The 23,505-nt window shown below is 52.0% G+C and overlaps 2 protein-coding genes across 4 annotated transcripts in view; both read left to right on the forward strand.

Moving 5' to 3' along the window:
* The window catches only part of UBE2G1 (ubiquitin conjugating enzyme E2 G1), a 103,856-nt gene extending 91,504 nt beyond the window's left edge, over window positions 1-12,352 (forward strand). Inside the window, exons 5-6 of the mRNA XM_053893244.1 lie at window positions 1,244-1,366; window positions 11,248-12,352. Of these exons, the coding sequence (XP_053749219.1) occupies window positions 1,244-1,330 (87 nt within the window). The 3' untranslated portion in view covers window positions 1,331-1,366; window positions 11,248-12,352. The remainder of the gene's footprint in view (window positions 1-1,243; window positions 1,367-11,247) is intronic.
* Window positions 12,353-18,620: 6,268 nt separating this feature from the next.
* Window positions 18,621-23,505, forward strand: part of ANKFY1 (ankyrin repeat and FYVE domain containing 1) — a 79,386-nt gene continuing 74,501 nt past the window's right edge. Inside the window, exon 1 of one of the 3 annotated variants that reach the window (XM_019413813.2) lies at window positions 18,621-18,878. In XM_019413813.2, the coding sequence (XP_019269358.1) occupies window positions 18,869-18,878 (10 nt within the window). In that variant the 5' untranslated portion in view covers window positions 18,621-18,868. Of the gene's footprint in view, window positions 18,879-19,244; window positions 19,461-19,513; window positions 19,861-23,505 lie in introns of those variants that run through there. The other 2 variants (XM_053892251.1, XM_019413812.2) reach the window with 2 other exon arrangements.

Genomic DNA, 23,505 nt, shown 5'->3' on the forward strand with positions numbered 1-23,505 from the left:
CCCCTCCTCTGCTCTGGTTGCAGGGAGACTTCTCGGGGCTGTGCTTTCTCTCTGCGGCACGTTTCTTACTCTGCCGTGTACTTTTGGTCTTCCAGAAAAAGTTCCCACCCACGTGGATGACTCTCTTGCCATTTCTTTGACGTGGAGAGTCTGTGCCTCACACAGATTCCAGTCTGATCGTTTCAGGAGGGCGTCAGGAGAGGAAAGACATGGGCGCTGTGCCCCCTGCTCTGGTGGATGCACAGGCTCTCCGTGAATACAATGCAGAGAGGACACAGGTGACCTGTGTGCTCGTCCTCAGTGTGGCTGGGGTGGCTTCCGCAGTGGCTTGGGGCCCGTCACGCACCAGCCCGTCCTCTGGCGCGAAGCCACCCTCGTGCAGTTGTGTGTCACTGTAGTGTCTCCGGGCCTTTCCACCTGTGACCTCCTCACCCAGGCCCCCTACCCCCAGCCTCCGTTCTCTCAGCTCCCTGCTCTTTTGAGGAGATTCTTGTTCCTTGAGCCTGAACTTCCTCTCGCCTGGAATTGCTCTTCTCTATCTTTTACTTAAAACGTGATGCCGAAGCGTTTACAGGTTTTGTGACATTTTATCCACAAGTACTTCAGACACATCCAGGTCTCTACACGTCTGTGTGTGGTTTGTCACCTAAGTTATTCTAATAACTGGCTTCCTGAGGAGGGCAAGGGTTGAAGATTTCTCGTCTTTGCCGTGACTAAAGGCATGAGATCTAAAAAGAAAAAGGCTGGGCATTTTGGTGAGAATTTTCTGCTATTTACATGCTAGATAAAAGCAGCTCAATTTTCACGGGAGACCCTGCTGGTGCCACTTGTGTCTCATTGTCACCCCCCTCCCCCCCCCCCCCCCCCCGCCCCCCACCCAGCGTGCAGCGCCCCGCTCCTCTACCTGGGGCGGAACCTTCCGGGGGCGGCAGGCAGCCTTCCCAGTGCTTCCCACGCCTGAGTAGCTTGCCTGTAGGTCGCAGCTGCCTGTCCCAGTGGACAAACCGGTCCCGTCCTCCCCGGATGTCTCCTTCCTCCAGGAGACCTGCCTGTGAGGTGACTGGCGGGTTCCGACGGAGGGAGTGCCTGGCGGGAGTGGTTTCTGACGATTCTTCTGCCTTATCGGCTTTTTAACATCTTAAAGGTGTACATGTTGCCAAAGTGTTGCATTCAAGATGAAAACTCGCATTTGAGATAAGAACTTGCTGGCGTTAAGTCACTAAATGCTACTTTGTGTCTATAGAAAGAATGGAGGGAAGACAGAAATGGAGAATTCAAAAGGAAAGTTGCCCGCTGTGTAAGAAAAAGCCAAGAGACTGCTTTTGAGTGACATTTATTCAACAGCTGTGACTTCACTTACTTCAGGGTAAGTTCATCGTAAAATCCTACCCCCCTGTTGCTTTGTTACACATGGCACATACGCTGTTGGAAATTGTGTGGTTTGGGAATTTGAGTCGCCCGTTCTCATTGGCTTCGTGTTTAGTGGGGAGCCCCGTGGTCAGAGACCGTGTAGCCTGCTTGGGCTTTGCTTCAGCAGGCCCCGCTGTTTTCTAGATGCTCTGTGTTAGCTCTTTCTTTCTTTCCACCGGTGGTGACGTGATCACGTATGTGCTGCGGGTCCTTTCTTCCGTCCTGACCACTGCTGGGCCCTGAGGTTTGTGTATCTTAAAGGATGACTGAAGTGTTCATTTCTTAATTTTTTTTTTTTTTTTTTTTACAGAGAGAGCGTATTTTATAAGAAACTGCCAAGACCATTAAACATCTACCTTCTTTGTCTTAATCAGTCTGAATCTCCCTGTTCGTTACTGCTAGGGCCAGTAGGAAAAGTTTCCTTTTATTGTGTGCTGTCTGTCCACAGGCTCACCTTACATCCAGTAAGGGTCCACGGTAGAAGAGGCCACATGTAGACAGTTGACCAAACGCGTGACATTCCCGTTAAGCGGTTTCTTTTTTAATTAAATGTTGGGGTGGTAAAGTTGCTTATGAAATGTGGCGTGTGAAGAATGGCCTGGAACGCTCCACCTACCTGACGAAAGAGGACTGTGTCAGAACCTCTTGCGCTCCCTGTACCCCTCTTCTGCCCCAGCCTTCTCTTCTGTCCTCCAGTTCACATGTACTGTTGCCTTTCTTTGTAATTTCGTCACGTTTGTGTTACCCTGGGCAACGCACTGTATAACGTTGCTCTGTGCACGTGGGATTACCATGCAACACGCACGTTCTTCTGTGACTTTTCTTGCTCCGCATTATATTCTTGAAATTTGTCTGTGTCGGGTGTAGTTAGACTCGTCTGGTTTTCGTCTGTTGTGTGGGGCTCGCTCGGTAAAGGGCCTGTCTGCCCTGTGTGCTCCTTGCAGTTGTGTCGTCCTTTGGGGAGAGGGTTCTCGTTTGTTGGTTTCACTTTGTGTCGGCCGTCACAGGGAGCGTGGCGCACGTCCGTGCTGAGAGCCTCTCTGGGGCGGGTGCGTGGGAGTGCGCTTGCTGACTGGCGGGTGTGTGCCCATCGTTGGACTAGAGAATGCCAGATTGTCCCCAAGTGCTGCACCTGTTCATACTCTTTTGGCAGGGGTAAGGGTTCCATTCACTCCGTATCCACCCCCCCCCCCCCGCCCCCCCCAAGCGTTTGATCTTCCCGGACCTCTGCGAAGTGTTCCGTCTGGAAGGGTGCGGCGCGAGCCCTTGCTCTGGTACGCGTGGCCGGTGCCACAGAGGAAACTCCTGTCTCTGGGCTGTTGTTCCTTTAGGTTCTCGATTCGTACAAAGTGCCCTTTGTTCGTGGTGTCTGTGGATGAACAGACGCTCTTAATGCAGTTGGATTCGACCTCTCCTGTGTTCCTGTACGGATTTTCCTTTTTGGGGTCTAGTTTCTCCTCTGCCATCAATCAGACAGCTCCCATTGTGTCTTGTCCTGTAAAAGCTTTTATAATCTTGCCTTTGACACGCGTGTTCAATCCCCTGAAAGTGATTGGTGTGTGGTGGGAGGCTGGAGTTCAGCTCTGCTCGCCCCCCACCCCTGCCCCCGCCAACCCAGGGTAAATCCGCTGGCTGCATCCATCGTTGGCCAGCCCTTTCACCACTGACGCTCTGGGGCGGTCGTGCTAGGAGATTACACTTCCAGGTATGTGTTGGTGTGTGTCCGACCTTTTTGTGTTTTATTGGCTGGCTTGTCTTATCCCTGAACGAGCACCACATTGTCTTAATTTCTATTTATTATTTTCACAATGAAATGCATCAAACGCAAAGGTACAAATCATAAGTGAAGCGGAGTGGACCCACCGCTTGTTCTGGTTCCATGTTTGATAATCCCTAGCTTTTGAAAAGACTCCTCTGTCTTTCGGATCTCCTTGTAATAACCTGAAATGCTGACAGTCAGCCTTACTTCTTGCCGTTACCACCAGGAACAGCAGTGAACTTGCAGTCTTCAAGTTATTCCTGTTTTCCTCCTGTTTGTTCATGCTGTGTTGCTTATGTTTTGTTAATAATCCTGTCCTAATTTCGTTACCATTGTACCTGACCTTCTCTCCTGTCTCCTCGGGGGGTCCTACTTTTCTCCTGTTTGGCCTTTGATTTCCACCGCCTTAAATCAAGTTCTCGCTCAGGGCCTGCTGTCTCAGTCTCCCGGGATCGGGCACCTCTCCTGCTTGTACTTCATGCATGTGCTTGTGTCCCCACCGTGTCTGTCTTCGACTCCGCTCATTGACTGGTGCTTCCGTGGGTGTGATCGTGTCTTTAGGGGTCGCTCACCCGCACTGTTTCCCAGGCACAGAAGAGTTGGACAACCACAAAAAATTGCAGGCACTGAAGCCCAAGCACAACATGATTTCGTCTCGTAAACAGTTCTCCGTAAATGCAAGAAATGACCGCGAGTTTTATTATATTTACCTTGGTAGTATATTGCCAATTAGTTAAGTAAATAGTAATGATGTGTCACAAATTTTCTAACAGGATTACTTATTCTTCGCTGGTGGGATTAGAGTTAATTTATAGTGGATTGTAACGTACACATGTGTTTTAAAGTATACGTACCAAGACTAAAGTTCATTTATCAAGAACATGGAGGCAGAAAATACGTTGAATCAAAATGCCTCATTGTAAAGAATAGGTTAGTTGAAAAAGTGTGAACTCCTGTGAATGATGACACTAAACTGAGAGCTTAGAGTTAAAGAGGAAGGAAGCAATAACTGGAAATCTTGACCAACACAGGTCAGCACTGTTCACACGTCGGTGACAAAACACCCTTGTTAAATGTCGCGGGTCCTCCAGGTGCATTCACGCAGGTGGTAATGGCTTTGCACTGTTGCAGAGACCAGGGCAGCTGCAGCCCTTGGTAGGGCGAGCACGTGAGCGGGGAGGCGGTAGAGAGAGGGAGAGAGAGAGAATAAGCAGGCTCTATGCTGTCAGGGGGGAGCCTGACAAGGGGCTCAGTCCCACAAACTGTGAGATAACATCCTGAGCTGAAGTCAAGAGTCAGACTCTGAACCGTCTGAGCCTCTCAGGTGCCCCGATAGAGCAGAGTTTTAATAAAATTACTACACCGCTTTTATGAATGAGGAATTGTAGTTACGCTCCCTAACTTCTTACCTTACCGTTTAAGCTCAGGCTTTTGTGTAAAAAAGTTGTAACCCTTGAGGTGTGTGTCTTTCGTTGATAAGAACGGAATAAAGGGATTTGTGTTTTGTTGTCACTTTGGAGCTCGTCAGGAGGACCCTTGGGCTGGCTGTGGGCATAGACGCTGTTTGGGAGACACTGATGCACGTGTCCTTCAGGCGGACCTGCCAACCCAGCACTCAAGTGCCTGGTCCCAGGTGCCGTCAGTTAGGGGTTCCCAGTCGTGCCGTCTCCCTCTGTGTCCCTGGGTGTCTGCTCTCTGAGACCTTCTTCCCGGTCACGCAGCAGGTGCCTGAGGGCCAGCCGGGAGTGAGCTGGTCTCCACGTCCGGGGTCTGGAACGTGTTTCCTGTTCACTTTGCTGCTTCTGGCGACAGGGCCCACCCCCACCCCCACCCCCAACCCCCCGAAGCCTGGCAGCGCGTCACCGATGAGTGTTCTCTGGCTCCTCTTGTCGCCTACGGTACATGCTGGTCGGGACCTGAACCCAGTCCTCCACCTGGATTACGCTGATAGTGACATCATTTGAAAATTGGATTTTTAAAAGTCACATCCAAATCCGTGACTTGTATTTTCTAAAAACGGAAATATTACTGTCCAAGAACTTGACCCAGACTTTATTTCACTTTTTAAAAATGATGGCGAAAGCCATCTAAGTTTGCCCTGTTAGCGGTTTTTACATGCGTTTCAGTGTTCCTTGTATGCGCACCGTTGTACGGCGGGCCCTCTAGGGCTTCTTCATCCCGCGTCCCTGGAAGTCACTGGAGGTCCGCGCTCCCTGGAGGACGAGTCTCTGGTCCCCCCAGCCCTGGCCCTGGCGGCCACTGTTCCGCTGTGTGTGTCTAGGAGTTTGACTGCCGTGATGCCCTCTTGTTACTGGAACCATGGAGTACTTGTCTCTTTATGTTGCTTCTCCTTGGTGGTTATGCCTTGTCCTCTGTGAAGACCTCAGTGGCCTTCCCTGTCTGCCAGTTCAGGTGCGTGACGGGAGGGAGAGAGGCAGCGGGGAGAAGCGAGTCCTCCAGCCCGAGGAGCGGCGTGGCCGCGTTCTGCACCACCGGACAGGAAGAGCCAGTCCTTGTGTTCCGTGCTAGGGCTGGTGGGATTGTTGTAGTTCTCTGGTGCTCTGTTACAAATCGTCTCAAATTTTGTGGCTTCCAACAACATTTGCCGTCTCCTAGCTTCTAGAGCGCGGGGATCTGCGTGTGACTTAGCTGGGCCTTCTGGCCCCGGGTCCCTCACCGTACTGCAGGCAAGGTGCTGGTGTGGCACCGCGCTCACCCGGAACCTCACCCGTGGCGGGTGGACCTGCCTCCAGGTTCACTCAGGTGGTTGCTGCAGGGTTCTGTTCCTCACTGGCCGTCGGATGGAGCCCTCCCTCAGGTTCTCTGCCACGGGGACCTCTCCGTGGGTCTGCTCGCGTTGTGGTGGTGGCTTCGTGGGAGGGAACAGGTGAGGGTAGGGGCAGGTGTGCTGGGTGTAGAGCGTGGGTGGTTGCCCTCCACCAAAAGAGGTGAATTGCTCAAGTTAGTCCCTTTCCTGGGGTTACCCGCGTCCAGTGACAGGTTGGGGTGAGGGCTCGGAACACGGGCTCTATTCTCTCGGTTTGGGAATTCTCCAAGAGGCTGTTCCGGTGCGGGATTGACTAAAGCCTTCGTTCCACCTGCGTGCTGCCCCGTTAGTTCATTTCTCCTTCTGCTTAATCCCGTTTCTTTCAGTCTTGTGTTTGGAAGCACTTCCCAGTAAACCTCGTACAAATAAATCCCTGCCTCTGAACCCATCTCCTAGGGGTCCTGACGCACGACTCTGGGCGTTGTACAACCCAGCACGATGCAGGAGCCCTGCTGCCTTTGCGTGGCCGCAGGCGTGCGTGTGCGGGTCCAGAGTCCTTTCTCACCGATAGGCGTCTGTGTGGCTCTGTGAATGATGCATTCTGTCTCCCCACTGCTTACTGAGACCGCGTCTGGAGTAAGTGATCACCCCAAGCGGACCACATTCAGGTCATTGAAGGACCAGCCCCCACATCTCACCCAGGGCTTCTTAAAATGAAGGCTTCTGCCATGGTGAGCCGTTCTGATCTCTTGGGTTGTGGTAAGGTGGCCCGATCTACAGGGGCTCCTGTACACTGTTGCACTGTGGCACACTGCTCCAGGGCACTCTCGTTGTTGCAGGCGGTCTGCAGCGACCTTTGTTAACTGCGGTGGGGGGAGACCAGACCATCTCCAATAAGTCCGAAAACAGAAGATAGAAGTATGAGAAACAAAACCATTACAGAACAAGATAAAGGAGAATAGCAAGATAGAGAAGGTTTATTAGGCACAAAAAACACACCTGGAGAAGGAAAAATCAGTAAATCTGACTATGTCAAAACTGAAAACTTAAATATTATAAGACAAAACCGTGGACTGGAAAGAGATCGCTCTATATTCTGATCTTCAGGATTTGATCTAGCACCTACACCAGCTTGTGCAAATCCGCAAGAAAAACAGCACCAAGGAAAAGGATTTGCATAAATAATAAACACGAGCGGGAAGCAAGCTGGTTGTCATGCATGTGAAACATACCTGAATTTGTAATCAGAAATACAGAGCTACAGGGAGATGACGTTTCATCAATCAGCTTGTCAAAAATCAAACTGTCCGAGAGACGCAAGTGTTGGTAAGGGTTTGGGGACACGGTGTACTTGAAAGCCGGCACGAGTGAAGTTGTGTCAGCACTGGGGAACAAGTTGGTAGTATCTAGTCGGGTTGGAGAAAGTCTGGGACGTGTGTACGAGGAGACCTGAAGGTAAGGCACAGCGCTGTGCGTGATGTTTAAAAGGCCCATCAGCAAGGATTGATCAGTTAGGGTTGATACACTGGAACGTTATCCAGCAACTGACTGCACTATAGACACACGGTGAGATCTCAGAGATGGTCTTGAGTAGGAAAAGCAGTTTGCAGAAACATCGAGTGTGGCGCTGCTCCCGTGAGTTAGCACAGACACTGTCCGTTCACAGCTGTGCGGCAGAGGGAGAGCTTTTTTAAAGCAGAGACTTGAAGAAATACATTAAAAGTCGCAACATTCTCAGTGGTACTTCACTTTGGGAAGGAAGAGGGGGCTGGGAAGCAGAAGCCTTTGCCTTTCCCCCTAACCGTCTGTTTCCAGGCACGTTTGGCTCATCTTCTGTCCTCCCCACAGTAAACTAAACCGATGACACAGCCACATCCACATCCACAGGCTTAGTATAGTTTTGCGTCTCGATCTCTGTGTCGTTAGACACCGTTGGTCATACCTCCGGTAGGGTCTTCTTCCTCGCCCGTGCGTGCCACGGCTCTGTCGCCGTCCCTCCTCAGCCTGCTGCTGCCTGCCTGCCTCTTTATCGCTGTCCTCCTCCCTCCTCCCTCCTCCCTCCTCCCTCCTCCCTCCTCCCTCCTCCCTCCTCCCTCCTGTCCCCAAACGTCAGGGACAGAGTCTGCAACACAGAAGCCTCTCTCCCTTTCCGGTGGTGGCCCCCAGTTCTGTTCCCAGAGGTGACCACTGGCAGTAGCTTAATCTTCAGAAATCCGACTGCCCCCGACACACCATGTGCACACGCTGATGTGTGTCTGCGCATATAACACAAGCATACACATGGTGTATGTTCTACACTCTTTAAAAATCACGTGGCCTTTTGATATTTTGTTAGTTCAGTGTGATTTATATCTATCAACATGATAATATAGATCAGCTTTCTTTTTAACAGTTGCTTATTGTTAAGGATTAAGATTTGTATCTTGAAATGAGAGGTAACACCAAGAACAGGTGACCCTGAGCTCATTTCAGTTCTTGTTAATGAATACTTGTCGGTTTCCTGCCATTTACAAAGGTGGTGTTCTCTTGGGAGGTGTTGGGATAAATGTGGAGCACCATAGGTGAATTATCCTGTTCATCTGGCCAGTCAGACACATGACTCATGTTGATTGTGGAGGACTGAGGTCGGCATAGGGCTCCTGCTGAGATGGGCGGTCTCCAGGGTAGAGACGAGGTGGGGGTGGGGGGGAGGCAGAAGGAAGAAACGGAAGCCCCGAGGGCTGGTTGGTCCCAGGAGGAGAGCCAGGCGGTGGGAGGTGCTGCATCCTCAGAAAGGAAGGGGGGGTGGGCGGCCAGCAGTGCCACAGCACGAGAAGAAAGTGGCCCTGTGAGGGGTGCTGCTGTCTAGCAGGACACCGGGTGGCTGCCGGAGGAAGAGTGGGGCTGGGGGACGTCGGGGCATCTGTGTGAACGGTAGTGGGAAACTTCCCGACACAGGCCATTTCCCTCATGGTCGGCTTTCAGTGAAGAGTGGCTGAGATTATTGGAACGTTGATTCCTGAGCGAGGAATTATTTTTATTACCTTCCTCAACATCAGAAGCGTTTGTTATTTGGAAGCACGCCTGTCTCATTTGTACTTCTTAGACTTTTTAAAAAATGATTTTTAACGTTTTATTTATTTTGAGAGAGGGAGAGAGAATGAGAGCGCATGCATGCTTGCAGCAGGGAGGGGGGGGGAGGGGGGGGGAGGGAGGAAGGGAGGGAGGGGAAGAGGAAGAGGAAGAGGGAGAATCCCAAACAGGCTCCGCACCATCAGCACAGAGTCCCGCTTGGGGCTTGAACCCACGAACCATGAGATCTTGACCTGAGCTGAAACGAAGAGCCAGATGCTCAACCAGCTGAGCCACCCAGGTGCCCTGATTTGATTCTCATTTCAGAAATAAATAGAATGAGACAGTTATGTCCTTTGGAGGTGAACCATCTCCAGATTTGTAGGTTAAAAATCGGGAGTAATACTAAGTTTTGAGGTAAAAAACAGATACTTAAGTGATTTCACAGAGACATACAATTGATATCATTTCAGTTAATATAAAACGTGTGTGATTTTAACAAGCAGATACAGTTTCAGTTGGAAGTGAAGTTTGCTTATGGAACTGGCCCCATCTGTTTGGAGCGCCATCAGCAGACTTGCTTTTCTGTGCTGAGGCTTTTTGTCTCTTTAGAATATATTTTATTCAGGGGGGCGGGGAATACATTCTTCTGTTTCTGCTGAAGAAGTCTGTGCTGTTAAAGCTGGGCTCTCGTGAATGACCCGATTGCCTGATTTCAGGTGTTTACTGACTCAGAGCAGTCGGTCCCCCGTGGAGCCTTTTTCTTTTTAAAACCTTGCACAGAAACCATTTTTAAAGGATTCTTTCGTGGTCTTGAAATTTCTTGGTCACGTCCTAGGGGAACAATTACTGAATTTCTGCACCCAGGTCTCTGTCAGTTCTGAGGGATTAATTGGCCTGGGACTAAGTTGGGCGTGGTCTGGCCTTCGGAAAAACATTGCGATAACGTCACCAAAAAATTATGATACCTGTTCTGTAACCACAAGTCTTGGTTTCAGTGACGTCTTTAGATTTTCCAGTACAACACGTGTGTCCGTTTGTGTGTCTGTGTGCTGGGGAGGGTGATCTACCCGTTTCGGGAGTGGCCTGCGGGAGGTGGTCTTGGTTAAGGCAATGAGCACAGGCGGGGCCGCGGGCGGGCCCACAGCAGAGCTTGGGTACGGTCAAACGTGGGTGATTGTGAGGTCGATCAATTCACTTGGGGCTTGAGAAGACACATGTCTGGTGTGACTTCGGTACACCTGGCTTCTTTGTTAGGGGTTTAAAATGACACCCTCGAATTTCCAGTCATCTTCCATTCAGGCTCTTCGTGCCCAGCACTGTGCTTGCCAGACAGCACAGGTCCACGGGTTTCTGGAGCAGCTGACCCGGTCCAGTAAGAATAGGTATCCTCCCTGCTCCCTCCCCTTGCTTCCCTGTGTACTCAGAGCACAAGGCGACTGAAGGAAAGTCCAGTCGTTAGACTTGTTTTTTTAAAACTTGAATCTGCTGTTTTTCTAACTTTATGAGCAGGAAGCCCTGCCCCTTATTAACTGTGTGACCTTGTCTCACTTTTCTCTATAAAATAGGGGAAACTCCTTCATCTGGTGATTACGAACATTGCACGAGATAGGTTTGTAAACTTGCTTGGCACGTAAGTGCTGGGTGAGATGGTTGTTTTCATTTAGATGTGGTTCTTCTAGGCTCACGGAGGGCATGGGCCCGGCAGAGACGAAATAACAGGAATGTGCCGTTGGGGGCAGCTTCACAGACAAAATGGGTTTGGATGGAACCTGCAGGGTTGGATCAAATTCAACAGGTTGAAAGGGGTGGCGGTCTTAAGTTGTTTCTCTGAATATTCTTAAATATTCACAAATTTCCAAATCAATTGGCTTGAAAGTGGTTCTTCAGTGTTTGACTTCAGATGTAATTAATATAAGTTGAAAGACATTTGGGATATTGAAAACGATCTAAATTAGGGAAGTATACTACGACTTTCTACGCTGATGGAAAGAAATCTTCTGTGTCTGTACTGTCATCCAGTATGGTAATCACTAGCCATATTGAGCACTTGAACTGAATTTTAAGTTTTATTTACTGTCATTTAAACTTGAAATAAAACGGCCATATGCGGCTGCCATGTTGGAGGAGCACAAAAGTGAGCTTAAAATGAAATGAAGAATTCGTTTCCAAAGAAATAGAATACAAATAAAAATTTCTAATCAGTTAATTCTTTTGTGATTTGTAAATTCATCATGTGACGCTCTTTGCTTTGTTGTAGGGTCTCCAACTGAGAAACACGGCACTGTTTCCCTGCACTCTACCCACCTATCGCTGGACTTCTGTCGTAACAAGTTGGCAGACACTGGCTGGAAGTGGGCTGCGATAGAACATGCCAGTATCAGTGCTGACACAAGAGCCTAACAAGTGCCAACTTACAGATGATTACGCATTTTGAATTCTAATGAACTGTTTTAACCTTCAGGAAGAATTGTAAAGACCTGTACATAGCACAACATGATCCGGATAATATATATACTATTCATGTACATCCACAGATACACCTTGTACCAAATAATGCTTTCTTGTAGTAGAATAAGAATCGTGTAAATTCTAAAAGATTTTAGCAGGTTTTCTTTCCCTATTCATTGTTTCTTATCAGTTTTAAAAGACTCCTTAAAGCATGTCAGATGAAAAACAATTAGGATTACAAGTTTCCATTTAATTTCCTTTAAACCATTGAGGCTTCATTAAACTCTTTTCACTTACTAAACTTTTGTATCTTCTTTGTTTTGACACACTCCCCTTTGCTTTTATCTCTTCTATCTGCCAGAAAGTTTTCAAATCAATTAGTTCCAATACTGAAATACTTAATAAGCAACTACTTGATTTTTAATGATGACTTCAGAGGAGTGGTCATCACCAGGTGCTTTGTCCTTTTGTACCCTAGTTGTACCGTCTCTTGGGTTGGTTGTAGCAATAACATGTTTTGGCTGTTGAGAGCTCTTGAACTCAGTCATTATCCCTGAGAACTAAAAAGAGTCAGTTCAGAATCCAACTTAACTGAAATTTGCCCCACATGGTGCAGAAGTCTGGTTTGGTTTTGCTTTTGCCCCCCAGTTCCCTGCCGTTAAGGTCGGGTGGATTACGGTGTGCGCTGCGCAGGCTTTCTGCGTCACTTGCAGGTTCGCGAGGACAGACGCTGTTGACCCTGTGTCCCCCTCTCCTGAGCCCTTCGTGTTTCTTTGCCTCTACTCTTCTATACTGCAGGTTTTTTCTCACTTATTGTACAAAGAAATTGCGATGTATATTTTCATGTAATTTGATTTTGGAATTCTGTCACCTTATGTAGTGAGTTCTTCCAAAATACAATTTTTTTCCAATAATTGTCAAGTTGTTGGCTTTTAATTGTATTGAATGAAGGTTATAATACTGAATGCCAGAGAAATGCAGTTTAGAAAAATCTCAGGTTGATTCCTTATGCAAACAGACTTATACTTGAAAATCCCTTGGCCGTGGCAGTGGATGTATTGGGCTCTATCTAGGTTCTTATGTGGATCTCAAAGCACTACAGGGGTGTGAATGCTTTGCTGTTTGACATATAGATTCTGTCACTGACATAGTGCACTTGGATTTTATTAATGTTTGAGCATAAGCATATTTCATATCATGTTTTCTAAAACAGCTTCAGGAAATGATGAAGTGGACGTGTGCAGTGTTAACGGCAGGCCCAGGTTCCTCTATGTTGGGTGTGAGGTTGGGATTGGGAAGTAGTAGTTGGCCTGTAAGAGACAGAACTCGAGACGGTACCAGATGGGACACAATTCTGTGAGAATTGGTGCGTCTCTGCTCTGTGGGGCTTGGAGAGACGCTTTGGCAGAGAGTGAAGGGATCCCTATGAGTAGCCCCATCCTCTGTGGACTCTGCAGGTCCTTTTTGAAGCAGAAGTAAAATGGTTGAGGATGTAGACACAGTAGAGAGTGATTTTTCTAAACACCTGTCTGTTCCCCACTCTGAAGCATTATAAAATCCCATACATGTGTAATTGCTGAGTGTGAAAATTGTTTGATTTGATTTACTGCAGCCGGTTTTCTTCGAGAACTTCATTTGGGACTCCCCCCCCACCCCCGACCCCAAAATTCTAAAACTTGTTGCCCCAAAGTGCTGGTAGTGCACACGCGCCTGGGATTTGAATGCAGTCCCTCTTACTCTTACATCAGAAACTGTCCACATGGTGGCTGCTTGTGGCAGAATGGAGTCTGAACTTTGCTCTCCCGTTGCTGTGATTCTGCTAGTGATCTGTCAAGTTAAAACCTGGGACTTGACTCTTCAGGGAGCGGCAAATGACCTAGTAACTCAGGGACAACTCTTACTGAACTTTAAGTGCCACTTAAATGCAGGTACCTTGGAGTAACCATGTGTGTTTTGGGGCTAGATCCTGGGGAGTCAAAGGGGGAGCCAGGAACAAGGGCCCCTCCCTTCCTGCTCTTTTCCACCCGGCGCCCTGGCGTGCTGCATGTGGACACACAGGCCTCGGGGGGGGGGGGAGGTGTTGTGTGTGACTTCTTCTCTGCCAGGGGCGTCACCTGTGCCTTTCCCTGTGTTCATCTGACAGTGTGAACTTAGCGCCTCCATATTTGATATTAAACCACTCTCAGGTGACACTGATCCAGGTGGCTTTTGCCCCACCAGTGCCTCATCACTAGTGTGAGGTGAGTCCTCTCTGCTCTAGGAAAAGGATTTTCTCCCTAACTCTGTGCCAACTGTCAACAACATCTACACAGTCTTACGGGTTTTAGGACTGTTGGCTGTTTCCTAAATTGATTCCAAGTTCTTGTAAAGGCTTCCAGATTTCAGTCTGTGCTCATACGGGATATATGATCTCAGTGGCTTTCTGGCCTCCTTCCGGGAGTTTGAAATCCATAAGAGATTGGTTCCCTTGTCATTATGAGGCACTCTCTCTGTGAGGGTATTCCACTCGTTCTGTGATCACGTGGGTGTCCTGGTATCCTTAATGGCCTTCATTCTCGGTCGTGAAATTTTATTTCATATGCTCACCACCCTCTACGAATCTGCACACTTGGGGTTGTGGTGCCTGTGGATCTATTTTTGCCCCTCTGGTCTCCAGTTGGTGGAATTGCCTTCTTTGTACTGCCACTTCTCAGCATCTCTGAAATCTGACATAATGTTGTGTCATTCCAGTTTTTTGTTTTTTTTTTTTTGTTTTTTTTTTTTTTTTAGTTCTGTAACTTGTTGATTGTATTTAACTATGTGAGTTCTGTTGTGATGTTTGCTGTATTGTAAAGCACCTCCATCGTGTGGTGGATGCTGTGTAAATCAATAAATGATCACTTAGAGGCTGTATCACGAGCTATTTTGGTTTTAGGATGCAGGTCTCAAAAGCAAGTTGTGGGATTCTTTTGAAACAGCACATGATACCAAAAGGTCCACGAGGGAATCTTGATAAAGGACTTTTAAAACTTCATTTAAACAAGGAACCAGAGGGTGGGAAGTTGACTTCTGACCTGCTACAATGGTCTTAAGATTTCCAGTACGGGGCCAAGCAGCATCTTTCACCAGCCAGGTACCTGCTGATGAAGGGCCTTGAATGAAACGAGCATGTGTTAGCGTGTTTCGGGGACTTTGTCTTTAGCTTGAAGCGGCTCTACCACAGACATGAGCTAGAAGGCGGGGAACCCAGACCTGAGCGTGGACCGGAAGAGCCCACGGGCACCACCTCAAGCTCACCGCCTTCCCTCCTCCACACGGATGGGCGAACGTGGCTCCAAGTAGCACCAGGCTCACTTAGCAAGTTAGTGTAAAAAGGGGCAAGACCGAGCACTTTCTCCCGCCCTTAAAAGGGTGTCCCTGTCTACCTTTCTACCCTGTGCCCTCACGTGGAGTTCACGTGGATTAACAGTGTGAGGTAGTGTTTGTGGTGATAAATGTTGCCGGTGGCCGCCAAGGCCTCCTCCTTGCAACCTGAGAAAAGAACAAGAAGCCAGATCTCTTAATGAGAGCTGAGTTAGAAACAAGAAGAAAATCCTCCTTGAAAGCAGTCCGGGGAAGGTTCGGGGTCATTTTCAGAGTTTAATTTTACTGATAAAAAATTTTTCTGGAGGACTGGAAGCCCCAACAGGGTTCAGTTTGCAGAGAAAATTATTTCCAGGATAAGCTACTTTTGGTTGCTCTGTTTCAGATGTGTGTAACATGACTGCCAAGGTAGGGGTGACTTTTTTCTTTTTTGGTCTCCTTTAGTCTGCATGCCCCACTGAGCCATAGTGAAATGATGAAAGAAGTCCGCTTCCTGTTCACACAGGTGGAATAAATCAGAGGAGAAGGAAGAAGCTTTCACAAAAGGCAGCAGACACAGCTTAGACCTAGGAGCTGCTCAGAGAATCCTAGGCAAGACCCTTGATATTTCCCCCTTGCCGGCAGCATCCATTAGGAGGAAGCATGAGAGCGCTCCGTGTGCCCAGCGACACCTCGTTTGTTCCCAAGGAGCACCAGAAACCATATTCCTACTGATGGAGCTTGCACTTTATGGCAGGCTGGTGCAAGGCGCATTCTCACAAGGGTCCTCCAAAGTAGTAGTTTCTCATGAGGAAAACGGGTTCGGATCAGCGTGGCAAGACTGCAGAGCGAGTACGTTCCTGGCGAGGATTCGGTTCCAGGGCCTTGCTTCCTCGCTTCTGTGCCGGGTGCTGCTCCCTCCCTGGCAGGCGGTTCTTCCTTCCCAAGGTCACCCGGGGGCGTACGTGCTGAGGCCCGTACTGGAACCTAATTCGCTGGCCCACGGGTCCAGTGGTTCCCTCCCTTCCCCTCTCTACCAGGACCTGGCACCTCCTCCTCGGGAAGAGCCTGTGCCCTTGTGCCCTAGGCGGTCTGTGGTGACCCTTCACGCACCTCGTGTTCCCCGTCCCGGACAGCTCCGTGCCGAGTTCCTCCTTATCTGAGCAAAACCCGAGTCACATCTAAAGTGAACCATGTTCGGGCGCTCAGACATCTTGCCTGACCTTGCGAGCTGCCGGGAATGCCGTCGGGTGCTGGAGTTCAGTCTGATGCTTTGTTTCACAGGCCCTGTAGCTCAGGGGTTTCCAGCCAGAAGGAGTCCCCTTGGAAGACAAGGGCCCAGATCAGGTCAGAGATGGAGTCCTGGTACCAGCATCTCTGGGAGGAGGGCTCTCACCTCTGAGAGAAGGCTTGCTGAGGGCAGGTCATGGTCATGACAAGGAGGCAGACAAGCCCTTGAGTTGACGAGGCCCCTTAGGGGAGCTTTCATTCGCTGCAGGCATCTAGTCCAAGCAGGCGGGAAGGGCACAGATTTGTTTCTTCCTGCATGTGTGCTGCTCTCCCTGGTTTCCATCACGTTCTCAGGGGTTCGTGACCCTCCGGATGTCCTGTCCCCCTGTAGAAACTGCTGTAGGACCTGAGAGGGCAGCTTGCAGGGTCCTGGCCTGATCAACACAGCAGGTCAGTTGCAGAGCCCGATGTGAACCCCGTCCCCCTGACTGCTGGTGTAGCTCGTGGCGGGAACGACTCCTCAAACATACCGAGCACCTGCTGCGTGTCACGTGCCAGGGTGGTGCTGGTGGGACAAAGACACGTGGTCTGATGCAAAAGCAGGCACCGGCTGTGGCAGAGTCCCCAAGCACTTTTAGGTCATCGGTAGGGCACGCAAAGCAGACGAGCTTGGCAGGCCACACTCATGAGCCCAGTGGCCCGCCGTGTGGCACCTCTAAACCACTGTTGACAGACTAGGAGGCTCTGAGCCATGGCAGCTCAGTAGCCTGGCAAATTCTCCCCTGCCCACGTGCCCGCCCCAGCTGGACATCATGTCCCTGAGCACACCACTGCCCTGACACATTCGCCCTCTCCCCTTCCATCCCCTGGGGACCTCAGCCAGAACTCCTCCCCCTTCCTCAGAACCCGAACCCTGGGACGGTGTGGACTCCACATTGCTCCTCTGCCAACCTACAGATGCTAACCCTCCATAGCACTCAGGCTTCTCCCCCTTCGGACGCTCCCCCTCTGCTGTTCTGACCCCTCCTCTAACCCACGCTTCTTCCTCAGCTCTTGTCCCCGGTCACCGCTTCCCCTGCAGTCCTGGATGCTTCTAGGAATGGGGACCATCAGCCTTCCTTGGATTCTCCTCTGTATGACAGTCTGTTTAGAAGGGTCTCCTGCTGTCTGCTTGCGATAGCCTTTAGCCCTCTCTCCTGCTGTTGGTCACCCCATGTTCCCTGAAGGCTTTGGTTCCTTGGCTCCCTACCTGTCCATCCCAATACTGAATCTGGCCGGCTTCCCGGCTTCTCGCTTTCACTGCGCTGGCGGGTTCCACGCCCCGTCCTGGGCCGTGTCAAGCCCCAGCACTACTGAACATAGGAGTCCAGTTTGCCACCCCAACAGGGCCCACCCGCGTCCTCCACATGGCCGAGACCCAGGTTTCAGGTTTCATGACCCCTACTACACCAGCCCCTGCGGTCTGCACCTGAGTTGCCTTCGCAACGCACTCCCCGCCTGTGTGGCAGGAGACCCCGGGCACCGGGGGACACGGTCATCTGCACTCTCAGCGCCTGCAGCCAGGCGGGGTTCTGCTCGGAGGGTGTCCGTCCACACGCACAGGAGACACGCGGGGCAGCCCCTCTGGCCCGACGCCTCTCCCAGATCTCTCGGCTCTCTCCGGTCCCGTGCCACCAACTGATGTCCTCGAGCGGCGTCCTGATGTCTCTCCGCCTCTTCCGTCCGTCTGCCTGCACGCTTGTCCTTGGTCCCAGGGATTTACCCGAGTAAGCCCCTGCCCCGGGGTCCGCAGTGGGGTCTGCAGGGAGGCCTGGGGTGTGGTGCGCGGTGGGGTCCAGAGTGAGCTCCGCGGTGGGGTTCCCGGTGGGGTCCGCGGTGGGGTCCGCGGTGAGGTCCGGGATGGGGTCCGCGGTAGGGTCCGGGGTGAGATCCGAGGTGAGGTCCAGAGTGAGCTCCTCGGTGTGGTCCGCGGTGGGGTCCGGGGTGGAATCCCGGGTGCGGTCCGCGGTGGGGTCCGCAGTGGGGTACGGGGTGCTGTCGGGGGTGAGGTCCGCGGTGGGATCCGGTGTGCAGTCCACGGTGGGGTCCGCGGTGGGATCCGGGGTGCAGTTCCGTGTGGGGTCCGGTGTGGAGTGCGCGGTGGGGTCCAGGTGCAGTCCGCGGTGCGGTCTGGCGTGGGATCCGGGGTGCGGTCCGCTCTGCAGTGGTGTCCGGTGTGGGGTCCGGGGTGGGGTCCGCGATGGTGTTCGGGATGGGGTCTGGGATGCGGTCCGCGGTGTGGTCCAGAATGCGGTCCGGTGTGGGGTCCGCGGTGGGGTCCGTGTGGTGTCTGGGGTCCGGTGTGCGGTCCGGGGTGAGGTCTGCGGTGGGGTCTGGGGTGGGATCTGGGGTGCGGTCCACCGTGGGGTCAGGGGTGGGGTCCGCGGTGGGGTCCGCGGTGGGGTGCGGGGTGGGGTCCGCGGTGCACTGCGCAGAGGGTCTTCTGAACTCCGTCCGCGGTGGGGTCCGCATCGAGTCCCTGGCCCGGTTCCCGCCTCCTCTCCCGCAGCCTCGGCCCCTGCCCGTCGCCCACGCGCCGCGAGACCACAGAGTCACGCTCTCGACGCCTCCCCGCCAGGTTTCTCCAAGGAGCAGGGTCCGCTCGCCGTGTGCATCCCGTCCAGGGCCCTTCCTGGGCCGCGGCCACGGTCGGCCGCCGGCGCGCACCCGCGCCTCGAAGGTGTGAGGAGCGGAGAGGCCTCCGCCCGCCGGCCGCCGCCCGCCCGCGCTCCCTCCGCCCTCCCGCTTCCCGAGACTCTCGCGAGACCCGCGGCCTCGGGTTCGCACCGCCCCGCTTGCGCGGCGCACTTCTCGCGAGGCTGCAGCAGGGCCGGCCCGACATGGCGGAAGGTAGGGTGTGTGGGGGGCGGCGCGGGAAGGCGCGCAGCGGTGGCGGCGCTGCAGGCCGGGGCGACCGGGCCTTGCGCGGGCCGGCCGGCCGGCCGTGCTCGCAGGGCCGCGGCGGGGCTCGCGGGCCGTCCTGCCCCGCCTGTGTGAGGGCCGCGGAAGGGCTGGCGGGTGGGCGTCCTGAGCGCTGCTGCCGAGGCGACGCCCCTCGGGCGCCCCCCACCCCGCGGGCCGCGGCGGCTGCCGGGTGGGGGCCGGGCGGGGCGCGGCGGGCGGCCCTAGGGACTCGCCGCGCCGGCGGGGACGTCGGCTTCTCGGGAAACCGAAACTGCTGTCCTGGCACGTCCCGCATCCGGCCGGGCTGGGCTCGGTGCGCCGGCCGGGAGGCTGCCCCCGGGTGGCGGAGGGGCCGGCCAAGGTCACGCCGCGCGGACCTCCGCCCTGTCGCCTGTCCTCGGGTCCTTCCCTTCTCCTGGTGCGCTCTTTAGGGCGCTGCGGGCCGGCGATGGGGCCTCTCTGGCGCTGCCTCCCCGAGCCCAGCAGAATCGGAGCCCTCCTTGTCAAAACCGGGTCGTGCAGGTGCAGGTGCGGGGCGAGAGGCCAAGATGGGCACCGTCGCTTCGCCCATTAGCCTCATTGTCGGAGGAAAATGCTCCTTTTGTGCTTCACGCTTAACGAGTGACCGCGGTGTGCTGGTCCTGAGCTGAGCTTTGTCTGAATCCATCTTTCCTTGGATCTTAAAATTGGGCGGCGCATGGCAGTTTGCAGGCTTTTCTCATTTTGGACTAGACTTGCGCACAACCTTGTGAAGGAGGGCCGCGTGTGTGTTACTTACACTTCGTGGACAGAGAGACTGGGGCCAAAGCTGTGGAGACGGCCGGGACTGGCACCCGGCTTTTGCCTTGGGTCTTTACCATGTTCGACGTAGTAACTCGAGGCGAATATCGAAGGCAGAAGAGGCATAAAAAGCAGAAAGAAAGTGCAGGTATCCCACGAAGCTGGTTTTTGTTTGGGTGAATCACAGGATGTTGGGCGCAGGCAGCCAGTGGAATGGAAGGGCAGGATAGATGGCAGGAGGAAGGCCTTAAGTGGGTGCTTCTGTGCTGGAAGAGAAGTGGGGAGTGTTGGGGAGCACCTTACCAGGCTGCAGGCTTAGCACTCAGCAGGTTTGCTGAGCACCTGCTCTGCTGTGCAGTCAGGTTCCAGCCACGGGGATCTCCTGCAGGCCGAGTGTGACGATCGGTCATCTTGCAGGCGCCTTGAGGGTCGTTTAGCTAGCGGAGGATGCACCTGACCCAAAACGTCCTTTTAGGGTTACATTGGCAAACAGATCATGGGTAGGTAAGAAGCATAGGCATGGGGTTCTGACTTACAGTTTTTCTTGTGTTCCAGTTTGTTCTGGTTGCAGCTTTTGGCAAACAATGTTGCAAAACTTCCGCTAGGAAGAATGACTGAAGCATTCTAGTCCAGTTAGCCCCTTGACCTGAAGGTGTGTGTTTTGTGGAAGAGGGCAAGTGTAGCTAGAAAGGGCTTCTCCTTGCGTGTTGTTGTTTAATGCTGCTTGTATCTTAATCAGAATTGGTCAGAACTGTCCACGCTTGTTGTGAAATACTCATTTAAATGTAAACAAATAGCAAAAATCTCTGGCCTGTAACAGGTGGATTATCTGTGAGCACATCCTATGGGAACTTCCTGACAGTGGGTTTTGTTGGTGCTGCGAGCGCGTGAACACGCGGGAGATGGGGCCTCGGAATAGGAAATCGAACCTGGAGGGACGGAGCACACACTCTTCTTGCAGTGTGACTCCTTGAGAAACCGACCTTTTTCCCTTCCATCTGTCCGCGGGTATTGGTTTGACCAGAAATATTTAGCTGAAATCTGTCCTGAAACTGGTTTCCATTTCCGCTCCACGCGTGTAGCTGTAGTGCTGATTTAAACTTGCTTCGTCACTCAAACAAGTCCTTCCGGCTTTGCTTTTTCTCCTTGATTGTGCTTACTCACAGCCTCCTTTTACAGCTGCCAGCGTTCCCTTTAAAACATCAGTCAGATCCCATCCCTTTCACTCCTCTCCATACACCTGCCCTGCACACCCCCTCTCCACTCCCGTGGCTCTCCGTGATCTTAAAATATCTTCCAGAGCCTTCCAGTGCCTGTTCCAGCAAGGTCTGCCCCCGGTTAGTAGAGCAGCCTCGTCCCCCGCGTCTTCTCAGCCACCGTGCTCCAGCCACGCCAACCCTCGCTGTTGTTTGTGCGTTCCCAGCATGCTTCTGCGCCTCCATCTCCGTCCTTGTGGCCCCCACAGCCTGGCACGGTCTCTCAGTTTCTGCACACAGCTAACTGATCTGTTTGGGTGTCTGTTCGGTTCTCACCTCTTTGGAGATCTTCCTTAGTTATTTTTTAAATTGCTTTACTAGAATATAAACCTCACGAGGGCGGGGACTTCTGTCTTGTTCACTGCTGTCTCTCCCGACTTGGAATCACACATCGGAAGGAACGTCGATCTATTGAGCGTCATTTACCGGACGGACATCAAGGGGAGTTGCCTGGATACATCCTTCGTCTCTTGGCAAGGAAGCTGGCTGGTCCAGCTTTTAACGTGCTCTGAATAACATTAGTCTGCCCGGAGCTCCCTAACCTACTTCTCACCCAGCCCAGCCTGTTTAAGTTTTAGCAGTTGAAGTGTAATGCTTCGAGCTCAGTCAGCTCAGTCTGCAGTCGGACGAGGGTTTGAACCCTGGTGTCACCAAGCTGTGTCCATGGGCAAGCTACTTAACTGCTCTCGGTCTCTGTTTCCTCACCTTCAAAAGAGGGGTCATTTCTGTCTCAAAAGTAACTGAGGGAGGATCAGAATAAATGGTACAGGAAGGACACTTGCAGCCAGTGCCTGACATTTTGACCCTGACTTGCAGCCTGTTTCTTGGTCTCCTGTTGAACGGGCTCCCTTCCTTCCTCAGCAAAATGAAGGTGAAAGTTGGAAAAAAATGTAATGGTTTATTAAACAGAAAATTGATCATGGACTTTTATTAGCTTACTGGAATTTGGTCAGGAATATATTCTTGACAACAATGCAGTTAAGGTGAAGACATTGAATATTCTGGACAATCACTGGCCAATACAGTAGTCACCAGCCACATATGACTACTTAAGTTTGATTAAATTAAGTAAAAATAAAAATTCAGGGGCGCCTGGGTGGCTCAGTCGGTTAAGCGTCCGACTTCGGCTCAGGTCATGATCTCACGGCTCGTGGGTTCGAGCCCCGTGTGGGGGGCTCTGTGCTGACAGCTCGGAGCCTGGAGCCTGCTTCGGATTCTGTGTCACTCTCCCTGTCTCTGCTCCTCCCCTGCTCGTGCTCTGTCTCTCTCTCTCTGTCTCTCAAAAATAAATAAACATTAAACAAAAATTTAAAAAAAGATAAAAATTCAGTTCCATAGTCACAGTAGCCCAATTGCAGGTGCTTCATAGCCGTGTGGTTTGGGGCTCCCACCCTAGCAGACGGCACAGATGAACAGGACACTTGCATCATTCCAGAAAGTGCTGTTGGCTAGCACTGTTCCAGAAAATGCTTCATCAATATAGGCTGTAGAAATAGGAAAACAAGAAACTGCTCTTTTTTCAGTTTTCTAATTTATCCCTTTGCTTCTTAGTTTACTCATTCAGCAAGTGTCTGTCCCAGGCCTTTGACAATTATGTACCCTCTGGAGACCTCTCAGCCTCTGTCCCTTTCTGTACCATTCCTGCCTGTTTTCTGCCTTCCCTTTTGCTTGCTTCTGTCACCAGCAGTGCCTGTTCCCTTTCTCCTTGAGCTGTTTTTTTTTTTCCCCCACAAAGAAAGTTCGGGGCTCCTCGCCAGCTCAGTCGGTAGAGTGTGTGACTCTTGGTCTTGGGGTTCTAAGTTTGAGCCCTGCATTGGGTGTAGAGATTACTTAAAAATAAAATCTTTAAAAAGAAAGAACGGAAGGAAGGAAGACCCGTTCACTGCAGTGACCGTGGATGTGCCGGGAGAGAGATACAGGTTCAGTCACTGGCAAGGCAAGCTGCTGTGGTCGAGACATGGTCATGATGATTGACACCATGCCCAACAGAATGAGAGTTCCTAGGGTCAGTGTCTCTTGCTGAATGGCGGTAGGCCAAGGGCCTGGGGCATTTATCGAACTCTTACCTGGCAAGCACGGCGGGGTGGAGGATGGGATGAGTTTGGAGGGGAGGGTGGGGGGAGGGAGTGGCGGCGTTAGAAAAGAGAAGCCAGACCTAGAGCTTCTCCCCAGGAGTTCTGCAGTCCAGGAGGGAGGTGAGAAGCAGGCACAAGAAACTGTACTGAAGGAAGTATGGAGTGGCAGGAAGCATGTTTGGGGAGCTCAGGGCAGGCCTTAGCTGTGATTTGGAAAACAGGGCTCTCGGGGAGACGGGAGTGGGGAGCGGTCACTCTTCGTGATGGAAGGAATGGCCGGAGAAGTGTGTTGAGGGGCAGGTGATGAAGGGATGGGTTAAGCGCTTGGGTTGTACCCTGTTGGCCATGGATAGTGACAAGGTGGTGGCACCACTAGAACCCTTGGAGGCGCGTGGCATGTCTGCAGGGGAGAGGGTGACCTGGGAGGAGGGGGCTGGCGCAGCCTGCGGCGAGCCCTTCGGC

Source organism: Panthera pardus, unplaced genomic scaffold (assembly GCF_024362965.1).
Source record: "Panthera pardus isolate Hobbes unplaced genomic scaffold, ASM2436296v1 HiC_scaffold_3, whole genome shotgun sequence".
Lineage (NCBI taxonomy): Eukaryota > Metazoa > Chordata > Mammalia > Carnivora > Felidae > Panthera > Panthera pardus.